The 17102-nt window shown below is 42.1% G+C and overlaps 1 protein-coding gene and 1 pseudogene across 1 annotated transcript; both read left to right on the top strand.

Annotated features, from left to right (window-relative positions):
- The first annotated feature begins 7369 nt into the window (after positions 1–7369).
- On the top strand, positions 7370–9530 carry LOC123067057 (protein H2A.5-like; annotated as a pseudogene).
- A 1693-nt stretch (positions 9531–11223) lies between these two features.
- LOC123067056 (protein H2A.5-like) lies at positions 11224–11681 on the top strand. Its single transcript, XM_044490016.1, has 3 exons — positions 11224–11256; positions 11290–11400; positions 11505–11681. Exons 1-3 carry the CDS (start codon positions 11224–11226, stop codon positions 11679–11681), a joined length of 321 nt encoding a protein of 106 aa, XP_044345951.1.
- Positions 11682–17102: the final 5421 nt, after the last annotated feature.

Genomic DNA, 17102 nt, shown 5'->3' with positions numbered 1-17102 from the left:
CTTCCAAAATTAACTTCTCCAGTTGATTTCGTTCCGTTTTGACTCTGTCTGATATTCCTTTTCCTCGAAACACTAAAATAGGCATAAAACAACAAATCTGGGCTGGGCCTCCGGTTAATAGGTTAGTCCCAAAAATAATATAGAAGTGGATAATAAAGCCCAATACTGCCTAAAACAGTAGATAAAGTAGCATGGAGCGATCAAAAATTATAGATACGTTGGAGACGTATCACCGACCTCGGCAGAAGATAGAGAAAAGATGAGTGCCATCCCCTATGCCTCAGCCATAGGGTCTATTATGTATGCCATGCTGTTTACCAGACCTGATGTGAACCTTGCCATAAGTTTGGTAGGGAGGTACCAACGTAATCCCGGCATGGAACACTGGACAACGGTCAAGAATATCCTGAAGTACCTGAAAAGGACTAAGGATATGTTTCTCATTTATGAAGGAGACAAAGAGCTCGTCGTAAAGGGTTACGTCGATGCTAGCTTCGACACAGATCTGGATGACTCCAAGTCACAAACCGGATACATGTACATTTTGAATGTGGGGCAGTCAGCTGGTGCAGTTGCAAGCAAAGCGTCGTGGCGGGATCTACATGTGAAGCAGAGTACATGGCAGCCTCGGAGGTAGCACATGAAGAAATCTGGATGAAGGAGTTCATTATCGACCTAGGAGTTATTCCCAATGCGTCGGGCCCGATGACTCTCTTCTATGACAACACTGGAGCTATTGCCCTTGCCAAGGAGCCCAGGTTTCACAAGTAGACCAGGCAAGTCAAGCGTTGCTTCAACTCCATTCATGAAAATGTTCAAGATGGAGACATAGATATTTGTAAAGTGCATACGGATCTGAATGTCGCAGATCCATTGACTAAACCTCTTCCACGAGCAAAACATGTTCAACACCAGAACTCTATGGGTGTTTGATTCATCACAATGTAACTAGATTATTGACGCTAGTGCAAGTGGGAGACTGTTGGAAATATGCCCTAGAGACAATAATAAAATGGTTATTATTATATTTCCTTGTTCATGATAATTGTCTGTTGTTCATGCTATAATTGTATTAACCGGAAACCGTAATACATGTGTGAATACATAGACCGTAATATGTCCCTAGTAAGCCTCTAGTTGACTAGCTCGTTGATCACTAGATGGTTGCGGTTTCCTGACCATGGACATTGGATGTCGTTGATAACAGGATCACATCATTAGGAGAATGATGTGATGGACAAGACCCAATCCTAAGCATAGCACAAGATCGTGTAGTTCGTTTGCTAAGAGCTTTTCTAATGTTAAGTATCATTTCCTTAGACCGTGAGATTGTGCAACTCCCATATACCGTAGGAATGCTTTGGGTGTACCAAATGTCAGAACGTAACTGGGTGACTATAAAGGTGCACTACAGGTATCTCCGAAAGTGTCTGTTGGGTTGGCACGAATCAAGACTGGTATTTGTCACTCAGTATGACGGAGAGGTATCTCTGGGCCCACTCAGTAATGCATCATCATAATGAGCTCAATGTGACTAAGGAGTTAGTCACGGGATCATGCGTTACGAAACGAGTAAAGAGACTTGCCGGTAACGAGATTGAACGAGGTATTGGGATACCGACGATCGAATCTCGGGCAAGTAACATACCGGTGGACAAAGGGAATTGTATACGGGATTGATTGAATCCCGGACATCGTGGTTCATCCGATGAGATCATCGTGGAACATGTGGGAGCCAACATGGGTATCCAGATCCCGCTGTTGGTTATTGGCCGGAGAGATGTCTCGGTCATGTCTGCATGGTTCCCGAACCCGCAGGGTCTACACACTTAAGGTTCGGTGACGCTAGAGTTGTTATGGGAAATAGTATGTGGTTACCGAAGGTTGTTCGGAGTCCCGGATGAGATCCCGGACGTCACGAGGAGTTCCGGAATGGTCCGGAGGTAAAGATTTATCTATGGGAAGTTCAGTTTTAGTCACCGAAATAGTTTTGGGGGTTATCGGTCTTGTACCTTGACCACCGAAAGGTGTCCGGGAGTCCACCAGGTGGGGCCACCTGCCCCGGGGACTTAGTGGGCTGAACAAAGGTGGGAACCAACCCCTGGTGGGCTGGTGCGCCTCCAAGGGCCCAAGGCGCCTAGGGTTGAAAACCCTACGGGTGGGGGCGCCTCCCACCAAACTTGGGGGGCAAGCTCCCCCCCTTGGCTGCCCCCCCTTAGATGAGATCTAAAGGGGCCGGCCCTGTCTCCCCTTCGCCTATAAATAGTGGGGGGGCGGGGGGCTGCCGCACCGCTTCCCCTGGCGCAGCCCCTCCCTCTCCAACACCTCCTCCTCCTCCGTAGAGCTTGGCGAAGCCCTGCAGAAATTCCACAAGGTCCACCACCACGCCGTCGTGCTGCCGGAGCTCTCCCTCAACTTCTCCTCTCGCCTTGCTGGATCAAGAAGGAGGAGACGTCCCCGGGATGTACGTGTGTTGAACGCGGAGGCGCCGTCCATTCGGCGCTAGATCGGATCTTCCGTGATTTGAATCGCCGCGAGTACGAATCCATCATCCGCGTTCTTGTAACGCTTCCGTTTCGCCATCTTCAAGAGGTATGAAGATGCACTCCCTCTCTCTCGTTGCTAGCGTCTCCTAGATTGATCTTGGTGATATGTAGGAAAATTTTGAATTATCGCTACGTTCACCAACTACATGGACCGCGTCGGCTCCGGCGCCCCCGTCGACCTCGCCTCCGTCCTTTAATACCTTGCCGCCGATATAACCAACCAACGATCGATCTCGTACATTCGTTTTCTTTTCATGCTCAATGGAGTGGTAATTGATCATGTCTCGGTGTTCTCTTTAAACAACAGATGCTGGAGTTGGCAGGCAGACCCGATTGTCCCTTATCTATCCTCACAACTATGGATTAATTATTCGCATCTTTTGTTGTGTAATGATAGTCTTTACTAGATCATAATGCAGAAATATCTCCTTCCCATTTAACATATAGTACAATTAATACTTACTGTGTGACCCATATCAAAATTTCGCTTATAATGCAGTTATACAACACCATAGGCCACTACTAAATGAATGTAATCACGTATTTGCCAGATGCCATAATCATATTCATTCAAGTTATCCCCCGCTATCAATTAATGCCATATACCGGCAGATGGTTCACTCTTTCTTTTCACAAACACACGTCGAAGACAAGGCAAAGCACAAACCAAGTGAAAACATGGCAAAAAGCAAGGCAAAGCTATTCTGACCTAGCTAAAATCTTTTAGGGGACAACTGCAAATGGTTCCCTTTTTAAAAAATATATACAAAATGGAGCCAATAATATGTCCCTCGGATAAAGGTCTCGTGCTATGATTGATCATGTTCGCTTCCTACTCAGCCACTCCGCTGTTGTTGCAGTTTGTTCATAATGAAGACAATTTTCACGTACAGTTTTTTATGGTACTAAACATTTTTTAACATTATGTGTACATTTTTATGAAAATGTCACAAGCACACTTTGGAAACCTGTGAACATTTTCTATAAATGTAACTTACATATTTAGAATTATGCGAAATGTTTTAATGCATGTAGATTTTTTTAAACTTTGATGTTTTTTTAATTTCAAAAAGTTCATACACACGATTAGCATTTTTCTATAGACGATTAAAAAAATTGAATGGCATAATTAACAATTTTTGAAATTCTAAGCAAAGTACTCCTTGTAGGTGAGCCTCAGTAGGACTCGCAGCAGGCTGCACATAGCCGCGCTCGTTGATGGAACGCTACGAACTGCTTTTAGAACCTTCCACGCGGTTGTGTTTTTTATAGTTTTTCATCCTTTTTTAGTTTTTTCCGTTATTACTTCAAGTTTTATTTTGTTTTTCATTTTCATATTTCATTTGTTTCTATTTTTATATTTTATTTATTTCCTCTTTGTTATTTTCTTATATTTTATAGTCGGCTTTTTAAAGAAAAATACGATGTACATTTTATGTATATACGTTGAATATATTGACATAAAGGTTGAATTTTTTAATAGATGGCGAACATTATTCTAAATACATTTTGAACATTTGTCTAATTTACATGTCATTATTCTAAATACTTTTTAAAGAAAAATATGATGTACATTTTATGTATATACGTTGAATATATTCTACGTTTTTTATATGTACAGTAAACTATTCTTGTAACACATTTAACATGTATCCATGAACATTTTTGTAAATGTGCAAATAGTTGAAAAGTTCTTGAACACTGTTTTTGATGTCACAGACATTTTTTTGAATTGTACGAAACATTTCTAAATTACACGGACATTATATTATCATTGTAAATATATATTTTTAAAGCATAATGAACATATTTTTTAAATGCAGGAACATTTTTAAAATGTCAGCAACAATTTTCTATTTCTCGCACTAGGGCAGGTTTTTTTCTTCTGGTTTTGGGGTTTTTCTCTGTTTCAATGTTTTGGGGGATTTTTTAGTTTTCCAGTTACTTTCAATTTTCGTCTGTCAAAGCTCGGGTATGTTCGGTGGAGCACATGTGTTCTTCTTGTGGAGCATGGATGTGTTGTGCTTTCGGATGGACATGTGCCTCACTCTGCGTGGAAACCACAATTATGCTTCATTGCAAGGGAAGCACAAGCTAGTTTACTTGAGAAGCATAGTTATGCTTCTGCGGGGTTGACACACTTTTGGTCATAAAGTTTAGTCTAGTGTCTTTCCATCAACTCATGATAAACTTTCTATTGCATCTATTCCAAAAAGTGAGGATTTACTTTTTATTCCTATGTTCAGTATAAGGATTGGCAATGCGCATGGAAACAAAATCGTTCTTATCGACCTCCTTGTAGTCACCCCTAGATGCTTATGTATTTTCGGACCTTGTCCTTGATCTTCTTCATGGGATGCCTTTTCTTGTTGAGTGCTTCATGACATGCTTGACTTTCTTCATTAGTGCGAGAAATACTTGGATTTTTTCCAGTCAATCATACCAAAAACAAAAAGGGATTGCCAAAAATAACAAAACAAAACAAAACAAAATCTTCGGGGAGAAAAAGAGTCTAACCTCCCCCTCCCCAATTTTTGAATTCAGTTCCCACACTAAAGGAAAAAACGAAACAAAGCGAGGACAGAAGATTTTCATATCCTGACAGGTCCATCTGGTCCTCCCACGGATCACGCCCCCGAGCTAATCGTAGCCACATGAATCTTCCGGACCCAACGACAAAGACCATTGGCGACACAAATTGCACCAGTCGAGCTGATCCTAGCCGCTTGCACCTTCCAGATCCGACAGTGGAGAACGGTGGTGACACGGATCACACCCCCACCCAGGGATCGTGCCCCTCCGAGTCGATCCTTGACGCCCGCCCTCCCAGATCCTACAGTGGCGGACACATGTCATGCGAATCGCGCCGCTTACTACGGAGCACCCTGGTATAAAAGCGGTGCCCTCGTTTCACATCCATCAGCGCCACCACCCACATTTTGAGAGATTCCGCCAAAAAAGGAGGGGAGATGGCCAGGAGGAAGAGCGGCGAGTGAAAGAAGGCGGTGACCTAGTCCACGAAGGCTGGACTCTAGTATCCCGTCGGCCACATCGAGCACTATCTCAAGAAGGACCGCTACGCGGACCCCGTCGGCTCCGGCGCCGCCGTCTACCTCGCGCACATAGCAGGCGGCACATAGCCACGCCCGTCGATGGAACACCCTGAACTGGTTTTAGAACCTTCCACGCGGTTGTATTTCCCTACAGTTTTTCATCTTTTTTTTTCGGTTGTTACTTCAGTTTTCTTTCATTTTCTTATTTTATTGGTTTCTATTTTTATTTATTTATTTATTTCCACTTTGTTATTTTCTCATTTTATATAGTCGCTTTTTTAAGGAAAAACACGATGTTCATTTATGGATACAGGTTGAATATTTTCACATAAAAGGTTGAACATTGTTTAATAGACTGTGAACATTTTTCTGAATACATGTTGGAACATTTGCAAAATCTACATTGTAATTTTTCTATATGCACAGTAAACTTTTCCTGTGACACATCAAACATTTTTCCATGAACATTTTTGCAAATATGCAAACATTTGAAAAGTTCTTAAACACTACTTTTAATATCACGGACATTTATTTTCTGATTTGTACAACACATTTGTTTTTCTAAATTACATGAACATTATTTTATCATTGCAAAAATATTTTCTTAAAACACGTCGAACATATTTTTTAAATGCGGGAACATTTTTAAAAATGTCACAAACATTTTTTGTTGTTTCTCGCATTGGGGCATTTTGTTTTTGTTTTTCTTGGTTTCCATTTTTTGGGGATTTTTTGTTTTCCAGTTGCTTTCAAGTTTTATCTGTCAGAGCTAGGGTGTGTCGTGTGGAGCACATGTGTTCTTCTTGTGGAGCATGGGTATGTTGTGCTTTCGGATGGAGCACATGTGTCATGTGTGTCTCATTCTGCGAGGAAACCATAATTGTGGTTCATTGAAGGGAAGCATAAGTTAGTTTACTTGAGAAGCATAGTTATGCTTCTGCGGGAGTTGACACACTTTTGGTCATAAAGTTTAGTCTGGTATCCTTTCATCACCTCATGATAAACTTTCTATTGCATCCTATTCCAAAAGTGAGGATTTACTTATTATTCCTTTCTTAATTATATGGATTGGCAATGCGCATGGAAACAAAGTCTGTCTTATTGACCTCCTTGTAATCACTCCTAGATGCTTATGTATTTTGGGACCTTGTCCTTCTTGATCTTCTTCACGGGATGCCTTTTCTTGTTGAGTGCCTCATGACATGCTTGAATTTCTTCATTGGTGCGAGAAATACTTGGAATTTCCCAGTCAATCATACCAAAAAAGGGATTGACGAATACCAAAAAAAGAAAACTTCGGTGTGAAAAAGAGTCTAATCTCCCCCTCCCCAATTTCCGGATTCAGTTCCCACACCAAAGCGAGGACAAAATATTCTGATCCAACGACAAATCCTGATTAGTCCATCCGGTCCTCCCATGCATCACACCCGCGAGCTAATCATAGCCACTTGAATCTTCCAGATCCAACGACAAAGATTGCTGGTGACACGAATCGCACCAGCCGAGCCGATCCTAGCCGCTTTCACCTTCCAGATCCGACGATGGAGAAAGCTGGTCACATAGATCACACCCCTTCCACGGATCGTGCCCCTCCGAGTTGATCCCTGCTGCCCGCCCTCCCAGATCCGACGGTGGCGACCACATGTCATGCGAATCACGCCCCTTGCTGCAGAGCACCCCCCCTTATAAAAGTGGTCTTATCGCGTTCACATCCATCAGCACCACCACCCACATTTTGAGGGATTCAAGTTCACCAGAGAAGGAGGGGAGATGGTCGGGAGGAAGAGCAGCGAGCGGAAGAAGGCGGTGACCCGGTCCATCAAGGTTGGACTCCACTTTCCGTTCGGCCGCATCGGGCGCTATCCCAAGAAGGACCGCTAGGCAGACCGTGTCGGCTCCGGCGCACTGATGTCTACTACACAACCTTCTCCTTGTAGACGTTGTTGGGCCTCCAAAGGCAGAGGTTTGTAGGACAATAGCAAATTTCCCTCAAGTGGATGACCTAAGGTTTATCAATCCGTGGGAGGCGTAGGATGAAGATGGTCTCTCTCAAACAACCCTGCAACCAAATAACAAAGAGTCTCTTGTGTCCCCAACACACCCAATACGATGGTAAATTGTATAGGTGCACTAGTTCTGCGAAGAGATGGTGATACAAGTGCAATATGGATGGTAGATATGAGCATTTGTAATCTGAAAATATAAAAAATAGCAAGGTAACAAGTGGCAAAAGTGAGCGTGAACAGTATTGTAATGCTAGGAAACAAGGCCTAGGGTTCATACTTTCACTAGTGCAAGTTCTCTCAACAATAATAACATAACTAGATCATATAACTATCCCTCAACATGCAACAAAGAGTCACTCCAAAGTAACTAATAGTAGAGAACAAACGAAGAGATTATTGTAGGGTATGAAACCACCTCAAAGTTATCCTTTTTGATCGATCTATTCAAGAGTCCGTAGTAAAATAGCATGAAGCTATTCTTTCCGTTCGATCTATCATAGAGTTCGTACTAGAATAACACCTTAATACACAAATCAACCAAAACCCTAATGTCACCTAGATACTCCAATGTACCTCAAGTATCCGTTGGCATGATTATACGATATGCATCACACAATCTCAGATTCATCTATTCAACCAACACAAAGTACTTCAAAGAGTGCCCCAAAGTTTCTACCGAAGAGTCAAGACGAAAACATGTGCCAACCCCTATGCATAAGTTCACAAGGTCACTGAACCCGCAAGTTGATCACCAAAACATACATCAAGCAGATCATGTGATATCCCATTGTCACCACAGATAAGCACATGCAAGACATACATCAAGTGTTCTCAAATCCTTAAAGACTCAATCCGATAAGATAACTTCTAAGGGAAAACTCAATCCATTACAAGAGAGTAGAGGGGGAGAAACATCATAAGATACAACTATAATAGCAAAGCTCGCGATACATCAAGACCGTACCACCTCAAGAACACGAGAGAGAGAGAGAGATCAAACACATAGCTACTGGTACATACCCTCAGCCCCGAGGGTGAACTACTCCCTCCTCGTCATGGAGAGCGCCGGGATGATGAAGATGGCCACCGGTGAGGGATCCCCCCTCCAGCAGGGTGCCGGAACAGGGTCCCGATTGGTTTTTGGTGGCTACAGAGGCTTGCGGCGGCGGAACTCCCGATCTAGGTTATTTTTTGGAGGTTTTAGTATGTATAGGATTTTTTGGCGTAGGTCTCACGTCAGGAGGGGGGGGGGGTTCCGGGCTGTCCATGAGGCAGGGGGCGCGCCCAGGGGGGGGGGGGCGTCCCCACCCTCGTGGGCAGCACGGGACTCTCCTGGCCCAACTCTTTCACTCCAGGGGCTTCTTTTGGTCCACAAAAAATCGTCAAAAATTGGCACGTCAGTTGGACTCCGTTTGCTATTCCTTTTCTGTAAAACTCAAAAATAAGGAAAAAACAGAAACTGGCACTAGGCTCTAGGTTAATAGGTTAGTCTCAAAAATCATATAAAATAGCATATAAACGCATATAAAACATTCTAGATGGATAATATAATAGCATGGAACAATAAAAAACTATAGATACGTTGGAGACGTATCGCGCACCCGTCTACCTTGCCACCACCCTCGGTTACCTTTCTGCTGAGGTAACCAACCAACGACCAACCTCCTACATTCATGTTCTTTTCATGCTCAACATAGTGGTAACTGATCTCGTCTCGGTGTTCTCTTTAAATCATAGATGCTGGACTTGGCGGGCAATGCGCCCAAGGACAACAAGAAGACCAACATCATGCCGTGCCACCTGCTACTCGCCACTTGCAACGACGAGGAGCTCTCCAAGCTGCTTGACAGCATCACCATCGCCACAATGGCATGTTGCCCGACATCCACTCTGTGTTGTTCTACAAGAGGGCCAACATGCACTAGCATATCAACTTCAAACAGAATCCAACAATAATATATCTCTGCCAATTGTTTACCTTACGAGTTTTTGCTTAGCTTGGATTATCATACCAAGAAAAGAAGTAATGTCGTTTCCCATTTTTTTTCTAAACATAAACTTTGTTTACCATTTTTCCCATAATGCGCATCCGCCGGCAAATCCGGTTGTCCCTTATCTATTGTCACAACTACAGATTAATTCTTCACATCTTGTGTTGTGTAATGACAGTCTTCTACTGGATCATAATGCAGAAATATCTCCTTCTCATATAACATCTAGTACAATTAATACTTATAGTGCAACCAATATCAAATTTTCGCTAACGGTGCAGTTATACAGCACCATAGCCCACTACAAAATGAATGTAATAACGTATCTGCTAGATGCCATAAGCATATTCAGTCCAGTTATTTCCCCCGCTATCAATTAATGCCATATACCAACAGATGGTTCCCTCTTTCTTTTTAGAAACTCACATCCAAGACAAGGCAGAGCACAGGCCCAGTGAAAACTGGGCAAAAAGCAAGGCAAAGCTATTCTAACCTAGCTAAAATCTTTTAGGGGGCAACTGCAAATGGTTCCCTTCTAAAAATAATGTATGCCTAATGGAGCCTAATAATGTGTCCCTCGGATAAAGGTCTCGTGCCTATGATGGATCATGTTTGCTTCCTACTCAGCCACACAACTGTTGTTGCAGTTTGTTCAGAATGAAGACAAATTTCATGTACAATTTTTAATGGTGCTATACATTTTTTAACATCACGTATACTTTTTTATGAAGATGTCACAAACACATTTTTGAAATCCGTGAACATTTTTTATAAATGTAACTTACATTTTTTAGAATTATACGAAATGTTTAAGTGCATGTAGATTTTTTTAAACGTTTGATGTTTTATTAATTTCACAAAAAAATTATACACATGATTAGCATTTTTATATAGAATTTTAAAAAATTGTATGCATGAATATATGAAGAAATTAGAATAGCAAAAAAAGGATATAAACAATATGAATAATAAACGGAAGAAAAAGCAAAAAAACATGATGTCAAATATGGCGCGGTTACTGGGCAGGCCCAACATGTGCTCCCTGTAGGTGAGCCTCGGTAGGACTCACAACTGGCGGCACATAGGCGCGCCGGTCGATGGAAAGCTGCGAACTGCTTTTAGAACCTTCCACGCGGTTGTGTTTTTTCTATAATTTTTCATCATTTTTTTCCATTATTACTTCAAGTTTTATTTCATATTTCATTTTCACATTTCATTTGTTTCTATTTTTGATTTTTATTTAATCCCTCTTCGTTATTTTCTCATATTTTATAGTGAGATTTTTAAAGAAAAGCATAGTTGTACATGAATCTTGCAGACCCAATGGCAAAGACCGTTGGTGACATGGATTGCACTGGTTGAGCCGATCCTAGCCGCTTGCACCTTCTAGATCCGACGGCGGAGAGCACTGGTCACACAGATCACACCCTCTCCCGCGGATCGTGCCCCTCCGAGTCGTTCCCTGCCGCCCGCCCTCCCAGATCCTACGGTGGTGACCGCACGTCATGCGAATCGCTCCCCTTACTACGGAGCACCTCCCCATATATAAGCGGTGCCCTCGTTTCACTTCCACCAGCGTCGGCACCCACATTTCGAGAGATTCAAGTTCGCCGAAGAAGGAGGGCAGATGGTCAAGAGGAAGAGCGGCGAGCGAAAGAAGGTGGTGACCCGGTCCATGAAGGCTGGACTCTAGTTTCCCGTCGGCCGCATCAGGCGCTATGTCAAGAAGGACTGCTACGCGGACCGCGTCGGCTCCGGCGCCCCCACCCACCTCGCCGCCGTCCTCGAATACCTTGTTGCCGAGGTAACCAACCAACGGCCGATCTCGTACATTCATGTTCTTTTCATGCTCAACAAAGTGGTAACTGATCTCGTCTCGGTGTTCTCCTTAAACTAGAGATGCTGGAGTTGGTGGGCAATGCGGCCAAGGACAACAAGACCCACATCATGCCGCCCCACCTGCTTCTCACCACTCGCAGCGACAAGGAGCTTTCCAACCTGCTTGACGGCATCACCATCGCCCACACTGTCGTGTTGCCCAACATCCACTCTGTGTTGTTCTCCAAGAAGGCCAACATGCACTAGCATAACAACTTCAAACAGAATCCAAGAATAACACATCTCTGCCATTTGTTTACCTTACGAGTTTTTGCTTGGCTTGGATCCTCATACTGAAATGAAGTAATGTATCTGTGCCTTTTCTTTTTGATGATGGAAAATTACAACGACGGTCGTTTGGTCGACCTTGGCCCTCACACGGATTGTGCCCATTCAAACTGACTCATGTCACTTGCCACTCCCCAATCCAACATTGGTCGTGCCATGTGAAGTGGATCATCAATCATGCCCCCTCCTGTGAAGCCCCCTACCCCCCTATAAAAGCTGAGTTGCACAAGTTAGATTTATATTCACAAGTGTATGTCATATGGCTTAGCAGAGATGAAAATGGAAGAGAATGTCCATTGTGTGAAAAGTGTTTGTGTGGAGCTAAAATAGTGTCCATTCCACTATTTGAGAGCAAAGCCAAAAGTTAAAACTTGCAGACATGTTAATGCAACATTTTTCAGAACCATGACGCCCAATTTTCAAAATTTGTTTGCCAAAGAAATGAAACGAGACACAAGACAAAATATACTTGCACAATGATTAGCCGACCGGGCCCTCCTACAGATCATGCCCCTCCCCCTGAAACATCCCACTTGGACCTTCCTCCGACGATGGTGAATTCATTTCTATAGGAACAGAAATAAAAGAAACTAAGCAAGAGCTGATCGTAGCCACTTGCACCTTCCATATCCAATGAGGGAGACCGTAGGTCACATTGCTTGCACCCCTAAGTTGATCCCAACTACTTAGACCTTCCAAACAGTGGAGATTGTTCTCACACGCATCATGCCCCTCCCACGGATTGTTCCCGTCCAAGCCGATCCCCAACACCCACATTCCCTCATCCAATGGTGGAGACCCCATGTCTCGCGGATAGCGCCCCCTACCATGGCACCTACCAACAAAAGTGACACCCTCCTCGCCAGTTTTATTTAAGGATAAGCATTTGAAAGTTAAGTTCACTAAAAACAACTTTTTATTCCAAATATCCATCTAAAGATTTGATAAGAATCAATGTGTAAAAAAAGCACACGTGGTAGATTCTAATAAAATTATTGTTACCTCCCCAAGGCATTGGATGAAGATTGAAGCATTCTTCTCCCTCTTACCTTCAATATAACCACACCACATATCTACTAGTACTTGTGGACCATATTATTTAAAAACCATAAAACACGATGTAAATCTAAATACTCCCTCCATTTACTTATACAAGGCCACTATGAAAAATACATTTTGCATCTATACAAGGCCACCAACAGTAATCGTAATCGAGACAAAAGTTAATGGGAAACTCTATCCCTCCCACGTTTGATCTTTTCTATTTGTCTGACCAGTCATGTACCATCGACTATGTTTCAATCACACGGTCAAAAATATTTTTCTCTTTCTCCAATCCATGCGCCCAGTAATTAAGGATGGGAGCTGTGATAACCCACAAGTATAGGGGATCGCAATAATTTTTCGAGGATAGAGTATTCAACCCAAATTTATAGATTCAACACAAGGGAGCCAAAGAATATTTGCAAGTATTAGCAATTGAGTTGTCAATTCAACCACACCTGGAGATTAAGTATCTGCAACAAAGTGATCAGTAACATAGTAGTATGATAGTTTTGATAGAAGTGATACCAGTAGCAATGGTAAGGGTACCAGCAGTAAGAATTTTGTAGCAGTTGTAACAGTAGCAATAGCAATAGTAACTCAGCAAGAGCAATATATGGAAAACTCATAGGCATTGGATCGGTGAATTCATTGGATGATATTCATCATATAACAGTCATAACCTAGGGTGACACAGAACTAGCTCCAGTTCATAATATAATGTAGGCATGTATTCCGTAAATAGTCATACGTGCTTATGGAAAAGAACTTGCATGACATCTTTTGTCCTACCCTCCCGTGGCAGCAGGGTCCATAAGGAAACTAAGGGATATTAAGGCCTCCTTTTAATAGAGAACCGGAACAAAGCATTAACACATAGTGAATACATGAACTCCTCAAACTACGATCATCACCGGAAAGTATCCCAATTACTGTCACACTGGGGTTTACGGATCATAACACGTAATAGGTGCATATGACTTGCAAGATTGGATCTAGAACATAGATATAATGGTCAAAACTTAAACGGTTCAGATCTGAAATCATGGCACTCGGGCCCTAGTGAGAAGCATTAAGCATAGCAAAGTCATAGCAACATCAATCTCAGAACATAGTGGATACTAGGGATCAAACCCTAACAAAATTAACTCGATTACATCCAACCCCTCACCGACCAGCAAGCCTACGAAGGAATTACTCACTCCCGGTGGGGAGGATCATGGAATTGGTGATGAAGGAGGGTTGGTGATGACAAAGACCGAAGATTCCCCTCTACGGAGCCCCAAACGGGCTTCAGATCTGGCCTCCCGATGGAAAACAAGAGGCGGAGGCGGCTCCGTATCGTGAAACGCGATGAAACTTCCTCTCCTATTTTTCTCCAAAAACAGGAATTTATAGTGTTGGAATTAGGGTTCGGGGGGCCACAAGGGCCCCACAACCCGCCAGGGTGCGCTTGGAGGGGGTGGCGCGCCCTGGTGTATCGTGGCCAGCCAGGGCAATCTCTCCGGTGGTTCTTGGTTCCAGTATTTTTTATTTATTCTAAAATAAATCTCCAAAAAGTTTCGTACAAATCCGAGAAGTTTTATTTCTGCACAAAAACAACACCATGGTAGTTCTGCTGAAATGATCGTCAGTTCGGGTTAGTTTCATTCAAATCATGCAAATTAGAGTACAAAACAAGAGCAAAAGCGTTAGGAAAAGTAGATACGACAAAGGCGTATCAAGCTGCCCACCAAAATGTTAATCACGCAGTCACGGTTATGCTGAACAAATCCTAATTGATTGCTTGCGCCATCGTTCTCACCATGCCTGGCAACCTCTCTGGCTCCATGCTTGCCCCCATCTCCACCTTCCCCTGCATCTTGCAATCGATTCCTGTCAGTTGTGATGGTTCACATCACTAGGCGCCACCGTGGGTGTTGGTTGTGGCATTTCGCATCACCGGGGTTACCCTTCTTGGCAGTGGCGGCAACATCAGGCGTGACCGCGCGAACGACTCGACCAACCAGTGCCGTAGCTCCTGAATTTTCCATAGGTTTGGATCTCTTCTCAACTTCGACATGTATTGTTAGATTGTATATTATTCAAACCGATCAATGATATATCATGTTTTTGCCCATTTTAGTTCAGACAAATTTGTTTGGTTGAGTTAGTTTTAAGATCAGAAATATGTAATCCTTCATTTTTTTACTTATCTACCATTTCAACTAATTTTATGGGTTTATTCAAATAAAATCATGGGATGCTTTCATCCTTATCTAGAGATGCTTCCATATACAAAAAAAGTTGAGTAAAAAAAACCCGAGTCAACACGTCGACTTATCTAATGATATGCTTACCATCCTAATTTGATATGTTTCTTCCCTTTTTCATAAACATGCATATGCCTTCCATGCTTCCAGTAATAATAGTAATTGCTTCAACATTAACGTGCTTCCAACACAACCTCAACATTGTGTTTTACATGAATAATGGAGGAAGCATGGTTTTGTATTGTTCTTTTTCCATTGGGGTATTTATATTATTTGAAGCATTCTAGAGATCTCCTACTAATTTTGTATATGTTCAATGAATTTGCTACATATGTTGCATGATTCTGTGCTTGGATTACAAGAAGCACATAGAAGACAGTAAGGCAGCCTAACTCCCGCTGGTCGCACTAACGTGATCTCCCTACTTTCTCTCTTAATTTCTTGAAAACATATCCATGGCAGTGAATTTCTACTTCCATCATTGCCACTATCCGCTTATTTTATTGTATATATACATTCTGCTTCATCCAATATTTGTTTCTACTTCATTCAATATTAGTGTGTGCTTCAACCACGACCAATGTAGCTTCTTTGACTAAAGTTATTGAACCATTATTATTGTATGCTTCATCATTTCTCATCGAGGTTTCCATGCATTACAGTTGATTCTAAATTTGAGTTTCATATATGTTCCATGCTAGTAGACTTTTGTTTCGACCATTGCCTGTGTATGCTTCTTTTATTATAGACATTTTGGTTCAAATAGTTGTGTTGTATGCTTCAACCATGGCTAGTGTCGCTTCTTTTACTGGCATTGTTTTTAGCAAAATTTATTAAGACCCTAATGTTTTTAATGATATTGTTGTACATACATTTTGCTTCTTGCAACAAAGAAATTGTTTCAACAACTACTAGTGCATGCTTCATTGTTTGCCACTGATGTTTTTGCTGTACAAACATTTTCTGTCCAGTTTAGAATGCTTCTTCATTTCTAGCACAATGGCCACAATGTTGAGTGTGATGCAGATGCTAGGCACCATTGCATGTTGGCGGTTGCCTTGTTGATGACAAAGAAGTCCGATGCGCGTGGACCTCACCCATGATTGGCTAGTTCAACACGTGGTGATGCTGGCTATGGAGAAGTTAAATTATTAATGTTTTGTGAAACAAAAGTAGGTGTATATTGTTCTTAAGGAATAAATTTGTGCCGGTGTATATTCTTGTTTTACTTCCGCACAATTTATTTGCGAAATGCAAATGTTTCCACCAAATGCGAATATTGTTTCTGCTAAATCAAAATATTTTTTCAACGGATGAAATGCTACCATAGCACAGAAATAATGCTTTCGCCGGTACAAAAATATTCCTATCAATGCGATCAAAAATATGTTCCCCTTGCACCATAAAAGGATGCTTCAATAAATAATAATGCTCATAAATGATGCTTTTATCGGTAAACAATAATCCTTCCATGCCACCTAAGCATGTTGGGCTGCACAAAATTGTATCTCCAATAACAATATTTTCCTATATTTGTTTGTTGGAAGCAAATCACAACTTGCCAGAATTTGTTTTGATAATAAACGATATTTGGCATGATTTATGGGAAACTATTTTTCACTAACATCCTAGAACTGTCATTCTAATGCAAACGTTCAATCTAGGAAGCATTCGATTAGGAAGCAAATTAGTGGACATTTTAACCGGAGGAAATTACAGGAGAAATAACAACCCAAACCAACAAACATGGGCTATATTAGTTCCCTCAAAAAAAACATGGGCCATATTAGCATAAGCAATTAATTAACGACCCAACAAACAAACCATGCATCGGCCATATTAGCAGTTTGGACAACTATCGTGCTTCTAATCCTACGTGGGCGACTAGTCTCATGGGAAGCAAGGTATCAGTAGTCTGATTGCTAGTGCTGCCCAAAGTTAATAATATTTCCTCGTACTAGCAATCAATTTAATATTTGCATGCATGCAGTCATAAGGACACTCCAATCAGTTTCTTATTTCTTTTTTTTGCATGCGTGCGGTG

This window comes from Triticum aestivum, chromosome 3B (assembly GCF_018294505.1).
Source record: "Triticum aestivum cultivar Chinese Spring chromosome 3B, IWGSC CS RefSeq v2.1, whole genome shotgun sequence".
Taxonomy (NCBI): domain Eukaryota; kingdom Viridiplantae; phylum Streptophyta; class Magnoliopsida; order Poales; family Poaceae; genus Triticum; species Triticum aestivum.
This window is presented reverse-complemented; position numbering and strand designations above follow the sequence as displayed.